Source organism: Panicum virgatum, chromosome 4N, assembly GCF_016808335.1.
Source record: "Panicum virgatum strain AP13 chromosome 4N, P.virgatum_v5, whole genome shotgun sequence".
Taxonomy (NCBI): domain Eukaryota; kingdom Viridiplantae; phylum Streptophyta; class Magnoliopsida; order Poales; family Poaceae; genus Panicum; species Panicum virgatum.
The window spans coordinates 915,016-933,492 of NC_053148.1; the positions used below are offsets into that span (position 1 = coordinate 915,016).

The following is an 18,477-nucleotide window of genomic DNA, read 5'->3' on the forward strand; positions in this document are numbered from 1 at the left end:
GCCAACAAAGTATACAATTATTAACATGTGGATCACAGCTATGATATGAATAACTAAGACTCAGATTATACAAATACATGCCAACCCGATGTATGGGAGTAACCATACCAGAGAGGATGGCTTGAATATACATTCCATCGCCCTCATGACATGGTGGCTTGTCTTAAATACACATGACATATTGACATTGCCTCTCTGGTATGATTGCTAAACGTTGCAGTACTAACCACACATTAATATACAGTTATCGGAACCAGTGGGACTATATTTTAACCGTGACAGAGTTAGTCTGCTTTTGTCGCTTTGTTCTCACATGAATCAAGGATATTTTCCTTCAGCAAAACTTATATAGACATGAGCGCATAAGGAAAAACTTCATTTCAGCATATACTCTTGATGAATGATGACCCGGCCCATTTCTGGATGCTTAAAACTAAGAATGGCTATAGAGATGTAACTAATAGAAGAAACATAGTTGCATTACCTTGGTTGTACAAATATTATTATTGCCTTCATATTGAATCTTCAATACCTTGATTTTTTGAAAGCGTTTGACCATTTCTCTTATTAAAAAATTAATAAATATATGCAAAAATATAACCCCCATGCTTAATGTTCCTTTAAAGATAAAACAAGTAGAAAGAAAATAAATGATAACTACATACTTTTGTTAGTATATGATGAATGGGCCGGGTCTACCATTAGTCCATTATGCTAAACTAATAATTGTTGAACATTCAGAAATGGGCGAGTAATTTTTAGAGCGGCTAAACAAACATCTTAATTATATTATATATTAATGTATTGGATTTTCAAATTATTTTTCTTTAAAGCAAGGGTAAGAGATTTGAATTGTTGAGCTATTAGCATCTGTTTCGATCAGGCTGTTATGTTCATATTATTGGTAGATGTTTGACTTTAGATAAATTCACACCCACTTGCGTCCTGTCTGCATGCAACCTACCTAGGGCAGACCCAAAGCAAGTCTTGTAGTGCTGTTTAGGGTTTAGGGTTTAGGGTTTAGGCAAAGATCTAATGTGGCAGGTGATTTATTGAGGAAAGAGAAAGACACTGGGTCTCATGCAAGACACCAGGTCTACAAATGAACCAAGGAAGCAAGAAAATGGATTGGTGGAGAAGGGAGAGAGAAATGAGATGATTGGGAGTGAATATATTCTGAAGAAACTAACAATTGGAGCTATTGTTTCTAGAGGTAGTGTCTATATGTATGGAAACTACTTGGTGATTTCTCCCATTGGGAGTCCCTTATTAGCTAGCTCCAATGTATGGATATCTCAAAATAAAATAGCTTAGCTTGTACATCTATGTAGGTCCATAGAAGATTTTATTAAAAAAAATAATCAATGGGGGAAACATCTCCTGGTACATGTGCATTGCAACAGGTCCATCAAAAGTTTACTTATAGGAAGATTACTTACTTCAAACAAAATTTTAATTAGTGAAAACAAAGGAATCTTCGACCCTTAAATAACATATTCAGCACATGAATTGCTCAGAAAATTGATTATATCATCGTGAAAATATTGAAGATAAAGACTCTATTATGTCTAGTCCGCCTGTTTGACTTTAGTGGGATTATGACAGGATATGTATGTACCTACCTAATAAAAATTATCTCTCCCATCCAGACGCTACTATATCCCTAAGTAGTGAAAAAGTCGTTGGAAATAATGTATGATCTCACTATATAAGAGTCAGTTTCTAGTGAGTGACATCATCGCCCAAAGGTGACGGACCTAGGGCTCAGCACCTTTGATACGCCTCTGTTGACAAGTCAAAGGTGACGAGCTTTGTGAGCATAAAGATGATGGGCTTCATTCTTACCCTGTCACCTACATGCATCACCCAGTACCCCGAGTTAAGTCTTCGCCCGTCACCTTTGGCAGATAAGGGTGACATGCTATATGTGATACACATCACCTATGTCTTTGTTGTAGGTGATAGGCAAAGAACATAGCCCATCACATTTATTTTTACAGAGGTGATGGCCTATATGCCCAAGGACCAACACCTGGCACAAGACATTGGTGATGAACAAACATTTTTTGCCCATCACCTTTGAGAATCTGCAGGGCCGTTTTCATTTCAGGCTGCATCCTCGAGCACAATAAGAATTTGGCAGCCATATCCAACCTACAAGTGCACAGAACAAAAAACACATCTAAGGGAAGCTGTATATCCATCGTCCGTGCTTCTGCCGCATGCTACTCTTGCTTTTGCTTTATTATTATTTCTGTTCTGATTTCTACATAACTTGGCAGATGATGTCTCGTTTCCCGGACAACAATAAGATGCGGCCAAAATGAGGAAGATGGCCTTCCTCCCAGCCAACTAAGCCTTGGGTGATCATCGAGCTACTGCATACATCAATGCGGTGATCCTCGCACTATCGATGCCGACGGTAACCAGTCGGCTACCCCACGTGGAGATTACAGGGATCACTATTGTTCTTCGTTGAGCGACGACTGTTGAAACATGGAGAATATATTCATCACACATGTGATTTTATCGCGACGCATCGTAGAGCCACCGGCCACCGCTGTTCATCATCATCCTTGAGCAGGGGAGGGGGAGCGGTCGCCGGTGGGGGTTGCGAGGTAGGGGAAGAGGAGGGGTGGCCGGGCAGGGGTGGTAGGTGGGCAGAGCAGAGTGGCCGCGGGTGAGGTCACCGGCGGAAGGGGTGGTGGAGGGCAGCGGCGGACTTTAGGTTCCGGGGTTGCCGGGCTCCAATGGCCACCGGACCTAGAGGAGGGGGCTGGGGTGGCAACAGCCCAGCGGTGGAGGCGGGTTGGCCGGCGGAGGGTGAGGCAGCGCAGGAGCGCCGCCGGCCAGGCGGGGTTGGACCCCTGGTGGGCGGTGGCCGGCTGTGGGGGCGAGGAGAAGGCGGTGGCGCAGTGGCGAGCTTGGTTAGGGTTAGCGGTGGTGGTAGCGTCGAGGGTAGTGCCGGAGCCAGGGGAAGCAGGGGATGGTGGGTGAGGGGGAGACGCTTCTGCGGCGCGTCCCTCCCCCTCGCATATGCGGGGAATAGACCCCCTGTTAAAATATGAAAATATGAACTCCAAGAAGTGGTCTGCTGCCGACAGGGCGGCCGGTGATTTCATCCCGATTAAAATATGAAAATATGATGGTCATGCAGATTACCATGTGTTTCATCCCCCAGTCCAGTGGAGTCTGGCTGCGATGCCTACCACGGTAGCACCATGTGCCTTTCAAGATGACACTAGTATTCCTATGTCGGGGAGCGTATATGATGAACCTAAATGCTACATGGAGAGGGCTCTGGATTTAGGATAAATTGAGAGCCCTCTCTGTTGCTTTGTTTAAGAAAGGGAAAATAAAGAGAAGATAACTTCACAAATAGAAGAGAGTACAAGGAAAAAGAAAAAGAATAAAGTACCAAAATCATCTCTGACGAGTACTCCATTTCGCCGGCGGATTGTGGGAGGGGTGGCCGGCGGCGGGTCGCTGTCGTGCGCGGGTGGCAGAGGAGGAGGTCAACAGCCTTAGGGTTTGGGTTTGGGGGTTCGGGGTTGGAGAGTTTCCATGACTGGCAGGCTTAGAGGGATGGCCATGAGCAGTGGTCAGCCCGATGGAGGAGGTGAAGTATGGGCGGCAAGGATGGCAATGGCGTTGCTAGGTGAGTGGTGGAGGACCCCCGGTGGGTGGGATCGGCGGCGGGGGCAAGCAGTGGAGGTGGATGGTATGGGGGAGGGGAGGGGAGGAGCAGAAGAAGACAGGATTGGCGGGGCGGAGGGGCCTTCGACCGAATCTTATTGGGAGAGGCCTCTCCGCCTAATAGTCTTCTAGGATGAATATGTTTCAAAAAAATCCTGTGACTGATGTAGTGGCCTGTGAATTTGCCCACTGTGCACGCTGAGTCGACCACATCTACACTACAACCTGCTTACGCTTTCATATTCGCTTCGCGTAAAAGGGTTAACCCAAGGTTGCCATGCTTCCTAGAGTTGAATATTTAAGCTAGCTCATCACACTGTCATCTTATCATTTAGGACTATTCTTGAGCTACCATGCCTCATGCATGGCACTCGAATCATGGCCCAACCGGTCCATAGGCTGGATGTTACACTACTATGTTGGAATTGATCTTGGCTTAGTCAACCCATAAGAATTGGGCCACATTGGATCAAGCCCAGCCCATGATCAGTGGGCCCATCCAACAGCTAAGTGGGCCAGGTTCCAGGCCACCACGAGCTATAAGTAGAGCAGTCACCCCTTTACTGGGTGATTAGTAGAGAGAAAATCACAGCCCTAATCCTTCTGATCAGGTTAGCTTGTGAGTGGCACTGAAGACCGCCGCCCATCTCCGTGTTGCCTAAACGCGCCTGCAGGGAGCAGGCACGGGTCATGCAGGGAGCAGGCACGGGTCATCAGCACCCCTTAAGGGGATCTACCGTACTTCATGTAAGTAATTAGATTCTAATTTTTGCAGTTCATAGGTGTTCATATTATTAGACTAATTGATCCTAAGATTAAGTCATGTTGTAAATCCAACATAGTACTCATAATGGTTCAGCTAGCGAGTGTGAACTTACCTCTGACGAACCACTACATCATGGCATGGTACTCGTGTTACTGGAAATCCGTGCCTAGCTCCTCAACCTACCTCAATATCATCAGCGACAGCATGCTCTCCACCGTTTATCATTGATGCATGGAAAGCTTCAGAAATTAAGCCCAGTTTGGAGACAGCACACCGACTTTTATTTCGTAGACGCTGATGAAACGTCCATGAAAAACCAGCAGTATGTTGCTCCCTCCCTGCTGCCTGAATGTCGTCCAGCTTCTTCAGAGCTGCAGGCACCGCCCGTGAGGGATTCGTGCAGAATGACAAGGGCGATTTCGAATTCCGTCTTTCACGGACTGGCGATCGGGAGCAGGGAAAAAATTATCGGTGAAAGAATTCTGAGAAAACTGATAATCGTGTTTATCGGTAGTAACTGTTTGATAATTTTTTTTGGTAATTTTGAATCCGTACTCACCATTTACCCCCTAAGTTACATGTCTTCTCATTTCTAAGTATTTATAAGTATTGTGATGTCTTGTTTTTTATATCAGATTATATAGAGATAATCTAGATTATTTTGGGTACAGTTTGTGAGAATTTTTTCCGAAAAATCCAATAAACACGTCTATCGATGATCTCTGTTTTTTCCCCCTTCCCGGTAAGGTTAGGTGACCGCAAGTTATCGACTGTTCACCATCCGGCAAGGGCCACCCGGTCTAGGTGTGGTATGGCCGGATGGGCGAGTTTCATGAAAAAAAATATTAAGAAAATTTCAGCAATCCGGGCAAGTGCTGCCTCTAACCAGCAACTTGCAACAAAAGTACTAATGAACCAAAAATTGCTCAACGCCATCTTTATATGCAATCTCCCGCCTTGCTTGTTTCTTCCAACTTCGATCCATCAATCACGTTATGTACTGATGACCTGTAAAAATAAAATAAGAGCAATCAGATTTAATTTTGAACACTGGCTTGTCACGTGCATGAATATTAACTGAACATTAAATAACAAACATTGTGCAGAACAAAAGCCACAATTCCAAACTCGCGCTATGTTCGCTTGGCTGTGACTGATGGCTGGTGCTGATTTGTTATGACAGAAGAGTACTGCTGACTAGCTGGTAGCTGGTGGCTGGTGCTGATTTAGTATGAAAGAACAATACTGATGGCTGGTTGGCTGACAAACCAAGCGAACACAGCGTCACTCAAAATTAGCAATTTCCAATATTATTTATGCAAAAGCAATGTGCACATCAAACACGCATTATTGATAATAAGTCATAAATAATAAGTAATCAGTTTTACAATAATGTAATGTTGAAAAAAATCATACAGTTGACGTGATATACATTGATCAGTGATCATATCATTATTCACTTCTATTCGAACATGCAAATTTGATCGTCAATTATATGATGGCAGATGATATATATTGAGATTAAAATATCTCCTTGTCTTTTCTTTTGGTTGGGAGATGATGAGATGATTATCCTTCCTTTTGTGTGCTGGCTGAGTACATATAGCATGTTTGCCTTGGCCTCCTCGTGTAGCGAAAATGGCATCTCATGCCATATTGCAATATAATATTTTGGCGATTGATGACATACACAACACTTGGACTAATATATATGTTAAGATGATCATTATCAGATTTATAGATCCAAGTGATGAAAAGATACAAAACCCCGAAGAAATCAGGTCGAAAGGACCAAGACAGAGGTAATTTGCACTCACCGGTTAAACCGGCGTGAGGCAAATTACAGTCACCGGTGTAATGGGCTCAGAGAAGACTCAGTTAGCAGAGTGCACCGGATGAACCGACGATGAAGATATTGAATACGTCGGTGCAATGGCAGAAGAAGACCAAGGAAAATGCATACATCGGTTGAACCGATTATGCAACGGTCAATTACGTCGGTGTAGTTGTCCAGAGAGTTGGTTTTTCAGTTGATCAGAGGACAACTGCGTTCACCGGTTGAACCGACGCTACATCGGTTAATTGCCCGTACAAGTAACGGCTAGTATTTCAGTCGGGCAGATTACATTCACCGGTTGAACCGACAATGGCTATTGGGGGAGCGTTGGATTAACCGGCGTTAGGTACTTTTCAGGCAGCTTTTCTCCAACGGCTATATTTGCTTGTGCTGCCTATATATACCCCCATGGCCGGTTGTCACATATGGTTGGAAGCCTCAAGAGCTGAAGAAAGTGCTGCCCAAGCAAAGATCCATCACCAACCATCCTAGAAGTGCTTAGTGTCATATCTAGCTTGTGAGAAGCTTTGAGAGAGTGCTTTGTGCACTTGTATAGGCTTAGTTCTTGAGAGAGCTAGCTTAAGAGAAGTCTTGCCGAGGCAAGCAAAGCATTCCCGTCGACGACCCTCCGACTTGGTGTGGAGCGGTGCCGACACTTTGTACGGGGGAAGAGGAGACCCCCTCCTTGGTGGAGAAGCTCCGTAGTGGATTTCGGCCGGGTGACCGAGAGAGACGGTGGCGGTGCACGAGACTCGGTGTCTTGTGGGCATTTGCCTTTGCTTGCCGGTGCGCCTTGGTGGCCTAGCGCAAGAAGGTGATCGGAAGAGCCTCGGTGTCCCGTGGACGTAGGCGTTTGAGCCGAACCACGTTACATGACCGTGTCTACTCGGGAGTTTGCATCCCTCTTGCACTTACCTCTTTACTTACCGCATTACGTTTCCGCACTTACTCTATCTTGCGTGCCTTTACTTTCCTAGTTAGTTTGATTAGGATTGGCAATAGGTTGTAAGTCTTTTGGGGTAAGTAGATAGTAGCATAGATAAACCTTAGTCATAATTAGCATGTGTAGGATGTGTTAGGTTTATCTTATGCAAGTAGATTGAGCCCTAGGTTAGAAAGCGAATTAGCGACCCTATTCACCCCCGCCCCCTTTAGGGTCGGACACCCCGGTGATCCCTACACCTCGCCGTGGAGACATTTCTTAATCTTATGTTTGCATATATGTGACCTATCCCTCAATAGGGCTACTAGAAAAGCTCGTGGCTCGTGAGCCCCCTAAAATTTAACATGCTAAAATCTCAATTCAAGCTGGACTACTACAGTAGGAATCAAGCTCAGGTTGGTCCAAGGTTGGATCGAACTTGGAGGAGCTTGTGAGCTCCATGGATCCGAGATCGAGCTATTCGATGAAATTCGAGTATTTCTGGTTGCATGGTACGTGCATGTCTATCAAATTTTCAACAATCCAAAGTTAAAATAGTATAACCGGAGACTTTTTTTTTGAAACGAACCAGGCAGGAGAGCTGCCAATTATATTAAAAAGAAGATGAAGCCTAGACCAGGCAATACAACAAATGGGAGAAAAAACAACACGAGCAGGTTGAATTGGGACATCAACACACGCTCAACTCAACTCAACTATCAGTCGGATTGGGACATCGACACGATCTGCAAGAACTCTGGCCTGCCGGATTGGGACATCGACACAAGCCACGCAAACAGTCCACACTCCACGCTACTCAGACACAGCCACGCACTAGCAGGTCTCCACCCGAGCGCCGTCCCTGCGGTGCCCAAACCAGTGCCACTTGCAACCTTCTTCTTTTTCTATTTTTGCTTTTTCAGAAAGAAGAGGAAGAAACTCCCTGTCACAGCTGAGCGACGAATGCCAAACCACCACGCCAGAAAATGCCCGATGTCACCTTCAGGAAGGACACGACGCTGGAAGCGCCGTCGACAACGACCCAAGAAGGGTTGGATTTTCATCCGCATTTTCAAAGGACGGTGAGGGCTAGAGAGGATGCCTCCAACGAGGAAGCGGCGCCCTCAGACGTCACCATCCAGACTTTCGCCAAAACCTCAACCGGCCTAGCTGCGAGGAAGCAGTTAGAGCAAAGCCGACCCGCGGACGGCGGCGCGAAGAAGAGGCCGATACTGTCAGTTGCGCCACCATGGCTCAGCTAACGCACCTCCGCTTGGGTGCAGTCAGCCACACCACCATAGTGTCGTTGACAAGCACCCGAGCAAGCCACTACTGGCCACGCCACCATGACGCCGCCGAAGCACCTCCGCAAATGCAGGCCACACGCACGTCGCAGTCGGAGGCCGCCGAAGGGGGCCTGGAGCACCATCACACCGCAAGACGCGACGGAGTAGCACCGGAGGCACCTACGACCCCCACCTGCAGTAGAGGGAGCCGACCGGTAGCCGACGAGTTGTAGCCTGGCCGACGCCAAGCCCGCTAGGACCAGGACGCCAGCGCAACCACCATGTCCCCACTGCCAGCGAAGAAGCCACCACCCCAGCACCGGAACGGCCGGGAAACGCCGGGAAAGCGCGGATCCGGCCGCCATCCGAGCGGATCCGTCCAGCTCCGGCGTGGATCTGGCCGCCAACCACGCCCACGGCGCTGCAGCAAGGAGGAGGGGAAGGTGGGAAGGGGTTCGGGGAGGAGGAGGGAGGCGAGCTGATGGCCCCGCCGCCGCCGTTCTCGCTGCCCGCTAGGCTTCCGTCGAGCAACTCCGGCGGCGGCGAGGAAAGGGAGTGTGGGAGGCGGGGGACGGGAGTCGCCCGTGTCGCCCCCAACAGGACGACACGGACTCTTACATTAACCAATGAGCTACTGTATGGCACAAGCTAAAATAGACCTAGAATAATAAAGCTAGATCTAGATGTCTAGATATTGTTCGCCTTTCACCTTCTCTTTCTATTTATTTATCAAATTAAATCCGTTTTTATATGTGTCTCTCCTCATGGAGTCATCGAACATGTCGTGGTCTGCAGTAGACCTGGGCATCCTCCGGGCCGGGTCGGGTTCGGGTCGGGCCAAAAAAAGCCCGGTGTTTTTTCTAGCGGCCCGTGCCTGACCCGACCCGGTGGCCGGGCCGTAAAATTGAGCCCGCACCCGACCCGACAGCCAGTCGGGTCGGGTCGGGTTCGGATCGGGTCGGGCCGGGCCTATGTAAAATATCGGGTTTCTTCGGGTTTTTCGGGTTTCGGGTCAAAATTTTTAGCCCGTGCCCGGCCCGTCAGTCATACCGGGTCAAAATTTTTGACCCGAGCCCGCCCATCAAACTCTTCGGGTTGGGTCGGGTCGGGCTATCGGGCGGGTTGGGTCGGGTCCGTCGGGTCGGGCAGCCCATGCCCAGGTCTAGTCTGCAGGCTCAGATCGACCTCGGCTCGGGTCGCTCCAGCTTGAGCCTTGACGTAGCAGGCTCGCTCGAGCTAGGCTCAGTGGGGTCGGGGCTCATCTCCTCCCTCTGTTTCTCGAGCAAACCTTTCCCTTCTCTTGGACAGCGACGACTCGACTGGGCGAGCGGCGGCGCCGTCTGTCACGTCTTCGCCCAGCTCTTTGCCGGCGACGAGCGCATCCTCCAGGTATGCCCGCCCCTTCTCTTTCCTTGCGCTGTGCGAGACGGAGCACCCCAAACCGTAGCGAAACTATTTTGTATTCGGATCTGAATCCAGTTACAATATACCTAGTACCTACTAACTTCGATTTCGTTTGCAAAAATTATCGGGTCCGCCCCTGCTTCGAAGTCTAGGTGCAGCTTTACATCTCTCTGGCTACTGCTTCTGATGCCTGTGTCTTAGCGTTCATAGTTTTTTTTCCACATCTGATCTGCTTTGCTAAGATCCAGGCGATCTGATTATGCCTTGCTTCCTGTTCTTTCCATCTAGCTTCAAGCGGAAGGCGCCGCTTCTTCAAGATGCCGAGGGCCACGAGCGATGCAAAGCTTCTGATCCAGTCCCTGAGCAAGGCGTATGCTGCCACACCAACAAATCTTAAGGTTGTCCCATTTGACCTCCACTGTCACCTGCGGGTTCAGTTACTATTTGCTTGTTCCTGACCCTTTTTAACTCCTTGTGCTGATTTTTCTGCAGATTATCGACCTGTATGTCATTTGTGCTGTCGCTACCGCCGTGATTCAGGTAAGTTTTAACATTTCTGTCTTTGCTGCTAATATCTAGTTCAGACAGATTTGGAGCCCCAAAGTGGAGGCTCAGAAATTTAGCTCAACAATTACCAGTGCATACCCTATTATCCAGAGATGTTTCCTGTTGCAGACTTTCACATCTAGATAGGACAATAAATATAGCATCTGTTGATGTTTAAGAATTCTACCTGATCAGCTTATCGTGTATACTATCTTGTATCTAGAGATATTTCCTGTTCTGGATTTTCACTATCTATGTGTAGCGTCCGGAGTTGTTTCAAAAGAACAACTTATGTTGTATACTATCTTATATCTAGAGATGTTTCTGTTGTGGATTTTCACTAAACTTAACGAGAGTAGGGCAGGGGTTAATAGGAAGTTAGAGCTGTGGAGACGCACGTTAGAGTCGAAAGGGTTCAGACTTAGTAGGACCAAGACCGAGTACATGATGTGCGATTTCAGCGTGACTATGCATGAGGGGGGAGACATTAGTCTAGATGGGCAAGTGGTGGTCCAGAAGGATACTTTTTGGTATTTAGGATCGGTGCTACAAAAGGATGGCGACATTGATGAAGATGTTAGGCATAGAATTTCAGCTAGCTGGTTGAAATGGCGGCAAGCTTCTGGCATCCTTTGTGACAAGAGGGTGCCACAATAGCTAAAAGGCAAATTCTATAGGACAGCAATTCGTCCGGCGATGTTATACGGTGCTGAATGTTGGCCTACAAAAAGGCGACCTGTCCAGCAACTGAGTGTAGCAGAGATGCGGATGTTGCGGTGGTTTTGCGGGCACACAAGGAGGGATAGAGTCCGGAACGAAGTTATTCGGGATAGGGTCGGGGTGGCACCAATTGAGGATAAACTTACCCAGCATCGGCTGAGATGGTTTGAACATGTCCAACGAAGGCCTCCTGAGGCGCCGATGCGTAATGGGGTTCTTGAGCGGGTCGATAATGTAAAGAGGGTTAGAGGTAGACCTAAACTGACGTGGGATGAGTCGGTTAAGAGAGACCTTAAGGATTGGAATATTTCTAAAGAGATAGCTTTGGATAGGAGCGCTTGGAGACTAGCTATCAATGTGCCTGAACCTTGAACTTATTTCTTTCGGGTTTCATCTCTAGCCTACCCCAATTTGCTTGGGAAAAAAGGCTATGTTGTTGTTGTTGTTGTTAATATGAAAATTGTTGAAAATCTGGCAATTTCATTACTTAGTCATTTTTTGTAATATAACCGTGGTAGGCAAGCACCAGCTGCTTGCACAAAAATTGTTAATATGCTAAATTTCAAAATGGATGATGCTGTGTATTTTTTAGATTACAACAAGCTATCAAGTTGCAACTTGCAAATTTTTGCTCTTCCTATCTGCTGGCCACCAGATTGTTTGGGTTAGTGTAGCACATTACTTGTCCCTGGAACTAGTAACCAGATTGCTGTGTAATTTTTTTGATTTGTTACATGAATTACTAGTTGTTGCCTTCTAAATCTAGAATTGATTTACCTCCACCAAAGTTCTTAGGTTAAGTGCAGGTTTTCAATATGCACTTGTTTTACCAACTGAGCCTTGTCATTAAGTTTACAACTCTTCTCTTCAATCGTTTTCGCAACCTAGTTGGGTAATGGGTAGCATGATAATTAACAAATGCCTTCAGAGACTTACCATCATGCTGTTTTGTGTGGCTAAAACAGGTTGCATACATGGGATTGGTTGGGTCATTCCCTTTCAACTCCTTCCTCTCAGGTGTCCTTTCATGCATAGGAACTGCAGTACTTGCTGGTACCTACTTCTTATCCCTTGTCAGTTAGCTCTGGTTATCCTTTTACCTTTCGTTGCATAGTAGATGTTCTCCACCTTTTGTTATTTTTTCAGTTTGCCTCCGCATTCAAGTGAACAAAGACAACAAGGAATTTAAGGTAACTCTTGTTTCATCTTGATTTGCTAGGATCATTTTACTTTCAAGAATATGGCATAACCCTGTTTGCCAAACATTTCCTGCAGGATCTTCCCCCAGAAAGGGCCTTTGCTGACTTCGTTCTGTGCAACCTGGTGCTCCACCTGGTGATCATGAACTTCCTTGGATAAGCAACCGCTGTACACCGAGTGGTTAAGATTTTGTAGCCCCAGATTGTGTACGCTGATCAGTGTGTTTAAATCTTTGGAACTGTCATAATGCCGAGTATCCATATGACTTGTCACAGATTACCTATGTAAAGACAGAATTCTTGAGTCCAGTGTTGACAATGTTATACTGCGAGCATTTGCGTAATTCAAGGAAGTGAAATGGCTATATGTTACATCATTTTTGCTGACACGGATGAGGAATTGTTGTTCATCATGATGGAAATTTTGTTCATCATCCAATATAGATGAGGAATTGTTGTTCATCATGATGGACAAAAGTGTACATCTATATTGGATGCCGGCGTTGCATTCGTCGAGGTCGTGGCATGGATGTTGCCACACGGTACCAAGGTGGCACCCACGTGGACTAGTGACATTTTATTTTTTGATTGAATAATAATAATGTGGACTAGTGCTCTAATGTCCTGGCGACACGGCGGCCCAGAACTCAGCGTCCTGCTCCAGCGCCGCCATATGCTCCGGCGCAAGCGCCACCTCGACGTCGATGCCGCCACAGCTGTCCCGGCTGGTAAACAGCGACACCTTCCCATCGTACTTGTTGACCAATAACAAAGAGCAACAATGACCTCAACGATCTAGTTTCTTGGCCGCGTCCGGCGACACGGCGGCCCAGAACTCACCGTCTCGCTCCAGCGCCGCCATGTGCTCCGGCGCCAACGCCACCTCCACGTCGACGCTGCCGCCGCCCTCGCGCCCTGGGAACAGCGACACCCTTCCGTCGTACTTGGCCGCCCTGCCGCTCCGCGCCGCCAGCGGCTTCCCCCACCCGAAGTCGCATCCGTACACGTCGAACCGCGGCGAGCCCACGATCACGACGCCGTTCCCGTGCAGCGGCCTCAGCGCCGCCGGCGCCGCCACCAGTGCCGGCTTCGCCGTCCACGCCGCCACGCGCGCGCGGATGTCGACGTCCGTGTGCGCGGCCACCGCGCGCCCCACAGCCGCCGCCGCCCACCCGTGCCCGCGCGCCAGCAGCTCCGACGCGCACACGGCCTCCGTCGAGATGGCGTACACACTGTTGCCGAAGTACCCCGCCGGAAGCGGCGGCCGGAGACGCTCGCGGTTGTCGATGGCGAAGCGGCACACGGTCTCCTGGTCCGGGGCCAGCCGCCGGGCGCGGGAGACGCACCGCCACAGGAGCGAGCTCAGCGCCTGGAACTTGGTCACGGCGGCCGCGCCGGCCTCCCCGGCCGCCAGGAGCTCCTGTCGCGCCCGCTCCTTGAGCGCCATCAAGGACCCTGATGAGAACTGCAGCATCCTCTCGCGCAGCTGCGGTGGCGTCGCCGGCGAGTACTGCGTCTTGGTCAGCCATGCCAGGTCAGAGCAGGGGAGCACGATCGGCGGCGCGCCGCCGCCGTCGGGCGACCATCGCTCGAACAGTGGCGCGCGCGACGTCACCGCGCCGGGGGCGTCCGGAGGCGCGAGCCTGACACGCGCGATCTCGGCCCATGCGTTGAGGAAGTCCCAGAGGGCCGCGCCGTCGGAGAGCGCGTGGTTGTACGCGAAGCCGACGAAGACGCCGTCGGCGAGCTCGGTGACCTGGACGACGAAGAGGGGAAGCTCTTGGCCCTCGTGGTTAATAGCACCGTCGAGCGGGAAGAAGGACCGGACGAAGACCGGGACGTCGGCGTCGGGAGGGATGACGTCGGCGATGGCGACGACGTCCGCGACGGCGTGGAGGATCTCGACGCCCTGGCCGGCGCAGTCGACGGAGACGGAGCAGCCTACGACCTGCTGGCCCTTGTCGGCGCGGTGCTGCTCGATGGCGAGGCGGCCGGCGACGGGGTAGTAAACGGCCAGCGCGTCGGCGAGGGCAGCCTCGAGGTGGTCGACGAGTTGGGCGGTGGAGACTGGCGGCGGCGCGAAGAGGAGGCCGTACTGGAGGTAGTCGGCGGGGAGCAAGGCGAGGTCCCAGACGGTGAGCGGGATGCGCTGGCGAGGCCGGGGCGGCGGCCTCACCGTGCGCCGAGATGCCACGCTCACCGGCGGCGACGGCATCGTCTGCTAGTACCTGCCGTCTTTTGATTAGAGCAGTTATCGGTAAAATAGGCAGCTTTTCTGACCTGTTCGTTTCAAACATAAAATATGTGATTTGTCAGTTTGTGCAAAAGACAACACGCACTGTTCTGAAAATATTATCACATTGCCTGTTTGTATGTTTGCTTTATTACACAATTTGTTTGTTTGTTGTGAAGCATGGATCAATAAACTGAATTCTGCAGCCAGGAATAAATGTTTGTTAAAGAGTACTACCTCCATCTCACAAAAACTGTCCGTTTAGCTTTTAAATTTTGTCCCACAAAAACTATCCGTTTAGCTTTTAAATTTTGTCTCACAAAGACTGTCCGTTTAGATTGTAGTAAAATCCATCTCATTAAAGAAATATCGTATCAAGAAATAATTGCATAGAGAAGGGTAGAGCCAATCAAGATGTTACTATTCTGGTTCCAATGCATTTGCATTCATTGAGAACCTAGAGAACCAAATAAACAACGCAGTCTTCAATCACAACCGCTATAATTAATTAGGGGTAACATGGTTATTTTTCACTACTAGTACTATGTCCAAAATTTTCTAAACGATCAGTCTTTGCAGGATTGAGGGAGTACAGGAGTTCATGCTTTTCTCGGGTTTTGCACGATTATTATTTCTCATTTTGGACATTACAGTACAATATTTTGCACGATCTCATCATATCTTTTTTTTAGAAGAAGTTGTCGACACACACATGAACTTGGGGACTACCTTCTGCTTATCCTTGGGAGTTGACAATGACAATTGTTTCATAATGGGTCCAAGAATACTAATTCAATATCGTAAATTTTGTTATTTCTATCTGTCAAATTGAGAATAGTTTGACTTTAGACAAACTAAACATACTTGTGTTTTAGGACGGAGAAAACACTTGGGCCATGTTTAGTTCCAAAAAATTTTCAAGATTCCCCGTCACATCGAATTTTTGGACACATGCATGAAGCATTAAATATAGTTTAAAAAATAATCAATTACACAGTTTAGCTGTAAATGATGAGATGAATTTTTTGAGCTTAATTAGTCCATGATTAGACACTAATTATCAAATAAAAATGAAAGTGCTACAGTAGCCGAACCCCAAAAAAATCGCGAACTAAACACACCCTTGCAAAAGAGAAGTCCTTGTGTAAAGTCAAAGCCACTTGGAAGAGAAACAGCACAAAACTTGCCTTCAGTAAAGAAGAATGCTGAATGCCGTGATAAATGATAGTCAAATCAATCGAACTGTTTCCCCATCTTACTATCCGCTAGGATTCAGTCAGCTCAGATCAGCCCGAATCACTTGTATTGGATCAGAATAAATCCAAATACGCTTCATTTCGTTTGCAGGTTATCGCTGAAAGCAATCTGAAACCAGTCGGGCTAAGCATTTCTTTTAATTGCCGTGAGATCCAGTCCAGCAACATTTGCACACCAGTATTTACTGCCCTACCATCAACAAATTTATCTTGCTGATTCCAACCAACCTGACAGGAAAATTAGTAGCCTCTTCTGCCCTGATCAAACATCTGAAGAGAATCTGGAAACAAAATATTAAAATATGCTTTCCTGGAAAAATAGAAGATTAGTAATGATACCAAGTTTCGTAAGAACCATTCATACACCAGAGTAGTGTCTGATCCATACCAAATGATCATTCATTTCAATGATTTCATACATGGTGAACACTCAAAACACCTACAAGTATCATCATGCTAAGCACCTACCTGAAGAAGGATCATAAACATGGAGCAAATGCCCAGGTAGAGTTGGCAAAGTAGATGCATCCTCACACCACTTGGCATGGCAGACCAAAGCAACAGCCTTTCTCCGCAATTTGTATACTATGCAGTCAATCCTACACAACACGCCCAACCTTTGCCATCAGCATCGGGTCATTTCCGTGGTGGTTCAAGACGCAGCAACTCAGGAGGCAAGGATGCAGGATCAAGCTCCCAGCAGTCCCCAGGAGGCAGTGCTGATCCCTCACCCTTGGACACCTTCTTCGCTGGTATCTGATGCGAAAGCGCCCCAATATCACCTTTCTGAAGGGATTGCACAGCATGGGCACCAACATCCCGGCGTTTGAAGATGCTTCTGAAACCTTGCACCTTCTCCAGATAGCCGAAGCTAGCACCATACTGCTCACTGTAACCACTGAGGAACACCACAATTTCATACTTTCCCCTCCCTGTGCTGCTTGCCTGGTCACCATGAAAGGCCCAAACCGAGGCCTTCCTGGGGTAAACCCGGTACACCTCCCTCGCCACCCTCTCGCAGGCGACAAGATGTGAGAAGACATTGACTGAATGCAGAGTGTCTGCACTCCCAACCTTGAACTGCCCACATGGTTTCCCCTCCTCACCACCATCCAGCCATCTTATCTGGATGCGGAATCGGCTGCCTCGCAGCACCCCCTCCACCAATGCGTAGTAGCGCGGCATGCCATCATCATCGCTGTACAAAGCCCAGAGCTGGCCTCTCTTGAAGCACCGCTCACCGCGGTCGGCGTCGAAGTTGTAGAAGTCAGAGTCCACCACTGCCATGAGGTCGGAATGATTGTTCTCCGCCTCAACCTCCTCGCCGTCCTCCTGCTCCACCTCGCCTCTGGATGACCTCTTCTTGGAAGCCTTTGCCCCTCTCTTCTTGGCGAGCTCGAGCTTTATCTCAGCGAGCGTCATCTCCGGTTTCTCGGTCTCGGGCTCCTCGGCCGGCCGCAGCGCAGGTGTAGGGGGTCCCGCCTCCGGCGGAGGCGGAATCTCGGTGGCGAGGAAGATTCGGTGGCAGGAGGGGCACATGAGGCGGTACCCCACATACTTGCGCTCGAACTCGTGGAGGAGGCGGCAGCCGGCGCAGGCCGTCCAGAAGGTGTCGAGGGCGGGGGCGGGGGGCGGGGCGGTGAGCGCCTCGTAGGCCTCGGCGGCGCGGCCGAGCGCTTCCTCTACGGCCGCCTTGACGGCGGGGGAGGTTGCGGAGTCTTGAGGGTTGACGCGGAGGGATTTGACGAGGGACTTGAAGTGGCGGTGGAGGGCGGAGGCGGAGAGCGGCGAGGCGGAGTCGTCGTCCGGGAGCAGGAGGACGGCGTAGTGGGAGGCGGGGTCGGCGACGAGGACGTTGGCGGCGGTGGCGAGGAGGGCGGCGCGCGGGGAGGCCGGGTCGAGGAGGGCGGCGCGGCTGGCGTGCTTGTGGGCCGCGCGGAGGCGCCCCACGGAGAGCGCGGACTCGGCCAGCGCAAGGAGGCGCTCGGGCTCCGCTGCCGTGCCGGCGGGCGTGGGGGCAGGCTCGCCGGCCATAGGTGGGTGGGGATCACCGGCGGGGGCTGCCTTGATGAACTTTTGTGGTTTTGGGGAGAGGCAGAGGTGCTGGTGGACAAGGGGAAATGGGCTTTTCGGCGTCTGGTTTGTTGGGCCTGATGAAGACAAGTTGTTGGGCCTCGAGGAGCCTTTATAAAGCCGCAAGAAAAACCCCTAAAAAAACAAAGAAAAGACGGTTTTCATCTCACAAAATAAAACCGCATTGTTATCCACCAAAATAAAACCGCCTTGAGTGCAACTAACGTTTTTCTAATCCGCCCAAGAAATAATAATAATAATAATAATAATATCTTGGCTCCATTCCAAGGTACTACAGTAAATGGCACATGACATACATGACATTATATTTGGGGATTGATTTGACTCATGCATTTTCTTGAGGGGCAAAACATTGTGAGGAAATAGTATAAACTAGCGCCACTTATGACCATGTGTGGGCTACCTGTATTGCAGGTGAGGCCTTCTTTTTCCGTATTCTATGGTAAAGCGAGGTAGCATTGGATCAGGATTTTAACTTCATCTCATGATTTTGAGATTTCCTTCATGTGTTACTGATT

At 49.0% G+C, this 18,477-nt stretch overlaps 3 protein-coding genes across 4 annotated transcripts; 1 reads left to right on the forward strand and 2 right to left on the reverse strand.

Annotated features, from left to right (window-relative positions):
- Positions 1 to 9,672: 9,672 nt before the first annotated feature.
- On the forward strand, positions 9,673 to 12,753 carry LOC120671051 (dolichyl-diphosphooligosaccharide--protein glycosyltransferase subunit DAD1). The gene is made up of 6 exons (XM_039951283.1): positions 9,673 to 9,896; positions 10,200 to 10,309; positions 10,404 to 10,451; positions 12,143 to 12,230; positions 12,324 to 12,367; positions 12,453 to 12,753. The coding sequence occupies exons 2-6, from the start codon at positions 10,229 to 10,231 to the stop codon at positions 12,534 to 12,536; spliced, it is 345 nt and encodes a 114-aa protein (XP_039807217.1). The 5' UTR covers positions 9,673 to 9,896; positions 10,200 to 10,228; the 3' UTR covers positions 12,537 to 12,753.
- Positions 12,689 to 16,473, reverse strand: LOC120671049 (uncharacterized acetyltransferase At3g50280-like). 2 transcript variants are annotated; one of them, XM_039951280.1, is made up of 2 exons: positions 16,334 to 16,473; positions 12,689 to 16,146 (listed from the first exon to the last, which is right to left on the reverse strand). In XM_039951280.1, the coding sequence occupies exon 2, from the start codon at positions 14,589 to 14,591 to the stop codon at positions 13,164 to 13,166; it is 1,428 nt and encodes a 475-aa protein (XP_039807214.1). In that variant the 5' UTR covers positions 14,592 to 16,146; positions 16,334 to 16,473; the 3' UTR covers positions 12,689 to 13,163. The 2 variants fall into 2 exon arrangements, with proteins under 2 accessions (XP_039807214.1, XP_039807215.1); XM_039951281.1 differs by having other exon boundaries at positions 12,689 to 16,135; positions 16,334 to 16,468.
- Positions 16,190 to 17,948, reverse strand: LOC120671050. The gene has a single exon (XM_039951282.1). It carries the CDS (start codon positions 17,897 to 17,899, stop codon positions 16,502 to 16,504), a length of 1,398 nt encoding a protein of 465 aa, XP_039807216.1. The 5' UTR covers positions 17,900 to 17,948; the 3' UTR covers positions 16,190 to 16,501.
- Positions 17,949 to 18,477: the final 529 nt, after the last annotated feature.